This window comes from Amphimedon queenslandica, unplaced genomic scaffold (assembly GCF_000090795.2).
Source record: "Amphimedon queenslandica unplaced genomic scaffold, v1.1 AMPQUscaffold_8040_Cont20013, whole genome shotgun sequence".
In the NCBI taxonomy this organism is placed as follows: domain Eukaryota; kingdom Metazoa; phylum Porifera; class Demospongiae; order Haplosclerida; family Niphatidae; genus Amphimedon; species Amphimedon queenslandica.
Window position 1 is genome coordinate 1 of NW_003551680.1, and position 2,329 is coordinate 2,329.

The 2,329-nt window shown below is 33.1% G+C and overlaps 1 protein-coding gene across 1 annotated transcript; it reads left to right on the forward strand.

Moving 5' to 3' along the window:
- Positions 1–81: 81 nt before the first annotated feature.
- LOC100637649 (C-Myc-binding protein homolog) lies at positions 82–1,592 on the forward strand. Its single transcript, XM_003391582.3, has 5 exons — positions 82–155; positions 202–274; positions 334–382; positions 525–654; positions 1,402–1,592. Exons 1-5 carry the CDS (start codon positions 138–140, stop codon positions 1,444–1,446), a joined length of 315 nt encoding a protein of 104 aa, XP_003391630.1. The 5' UTR covers positions 82–137; the 3' UTR covers positions 1,447–1,592.
- Positions 1,593–2,329: the final 737 nt, after the last annotated feature.

The following is a 2,329-nucleotide window of genomic DNA, read 5'->3' on the forward strand; positions in this document are numbered from 1 at the left end:
GTTATTATTATTATTATTATTATTAATTATTATTATTTAATTTATTTTTCACCATTCATTCCATTGAAAAAAATCAATTATTTCTAATTAATGAGCAAACAGCTTTAGAGGGCGTGCGGGTTAAAATTACACCAGCAATGTCGCAGCAAGGAAGAGTAAGTGTAAAATCCTCTAGAGCCTTCTTTACTGACTTATTTCTAGCAATCCGACTCTAAGAAAGAAGAATTCCGTCGCTATTTAGAAAAAGCTGGAGTTTTAGATGCCTTTACTAAAGGTCAGATCCTTCACTTTTTGTTCATTTCTCTATTTCAGTCTAGTTTCTCCTCTCAACAGCTCTTGTAGGCTTATATGAAGAACCAGACAAGCCAACAGATGCGATGGAGTAAGTAAAAACCGTTTTAAGTCTTTGTGTATCTTGACAGCTGGAGAGCATGCAGGCTAGACTGTAGCTGTCATTGAAATGATAGTAATTATGTATATTAGTTATATTATGTATAATGGTGCTTACTTGTGCTTACTTTTAGGTTTGTTAAAAGACAGCTTCATGGGGGCCCGCCGGAGCCAATAAACATGGACGCCCTTAAACAAGAGATCCAGGACCTGAGAATGAGGAACCAGCAGTTGGAAGAAGAGAATGAAATGCTAAAGTCACAGGTAACTTGTACAGGGACTTTGGCCCAATTTTTGAGCAAGTTTAAAAATTCGTAAAAAATCCAAATTTGATCGGAATCAGCTCAAACTTCAAATACAAATTAAGAACATGTATATGCATCAGAAAAAATTATAAAAGTAGAGAATTACTTCCTAGCCATTTTTGGGGAAATTTGGTCAAAGTCCCTGTACTTTTTGAGCAAGTATGAAAATTTGTAAAAAATCCAAATTTGATCGGAATCAACTCAAACTTCAAATACAACATAAGAACATGCATATGTATCAGGAAAAATTTTTTAAATGCAGAATTCTCACCAAGTGATTTTTGGCAAAATTTGGCCAACGACCCTGTACTATAGTACAGGGACTTTGGCCTGATTTTTAAGCAACTTTAAAAATTCATAAAAAATCCAAATTTTTATAAGAATCACCTCAAACTTGAAATGCAACATAAGAATGTGTATATGCATTAGAAAAAATTATTAAAATGCAGATTTCTCTCATAGTCATTTTTGGCGAAATTTGGCCAAAGAGCCTGTACTATGGTACAGGGACTTTGGCATGATTTTTGAGCAAGTTTAATAATTCATAAAAATCCGGAATAAGCTCAATCTTTCCATACAGCATAAGTACATGTATATATATCAGAACAGTATTACTATTACCTCATGTCTGCATTTTATAATTAGTTTTATTATACCTTTACTGTAAATAATTTCCTCCTTTTTTTTCCTTTTCTGTAAACTTTAGCTTCTGAAGTATGAATCTGAAGAACAGGCTCCTGCCACCAGTTAACTAGCAGCACTCCAGTAACTACACTTTAGGACTATTCACTGACTAACTCTTTCACTCTCTTGCATATCACGTATAACATATTTACTGCTCAGCAGTGTTATGCTACACTTCTATAACTATTTTTAATTATATTAAACTTTAAAGTATTACAATAACTATTTTAATGATGAACAAGGTTCGAGCACGCTGCTGACAGCTTTGAATAACAAAGAAATTAATTGGGTTTATTTAAAGTATTTTCTTGCAAATAATCAATTTGTTGGAACTTTGTAGTTTGTCCTTTATAGCAATTAGGGGTTGAACCTGACCTAGCTCCACTAAATTGAGAATATAGTCCGTACACGTTCATCATGATGAGTCATGTGTATAGCTAAAAAAGTATGCAGAGGAGAACAAATGTTTACATATATAGATATATCAATTTTGTCAAAAATATATTTATATGCGAAGCCAGATAGATGATCATAGATTAAAAGTCTGTATAAAGAAGTTCAGATTATATCATTTTAGACTTTGTACACTTTGCACTTGTCTTAGCTTTGATGCCCATGATCAAAGGACTACTGAAAAGAAGTATTGATCAACATTTTGATAACATTGGAAAAGATCAAAGGGATATTGTTTGCTTAAAGAAATGAGTTTATAATATAATAGAATAGGATTTTGTCCAAAATGGGTTGCATATGCATGTACATTCCATCAATCCAGTACATGTTTATTCTATTGCTCTATTTTCCTCGTGCATACATGCACACTGATTAACATAACGTATTCAACAAGAATCATGATGCTCTTGCTTCAAGTGAATGAAGCGATTGCCTCTAGTGTCACTGTCACCATGAGATGTTCTCAGGTAGTGCTTTCCTACAGACTAACTTGTCAT

What these genes read in the sequence shown, in the direction of transcription:
- LOC100637649 (XM_003391582.3), top strand. An exon ending in TTTAGATGCCTTTACTAAAG is followed by an intron (nt 275 to 333) that starts GTCAGATCCTTC and finishes TCCTCTCAACAG; the next exon opens with CTCTTGTAGGCTTATATGAA. An exon ending in AAGCCAACAGATGCGATGGA is followed by an intron (nt 383 to 524) that starts GTAAGTAAAAAC and finishes GCTTACTTTTAG; the next exon opens with GTTTGTTAAAAGACAGCTTC.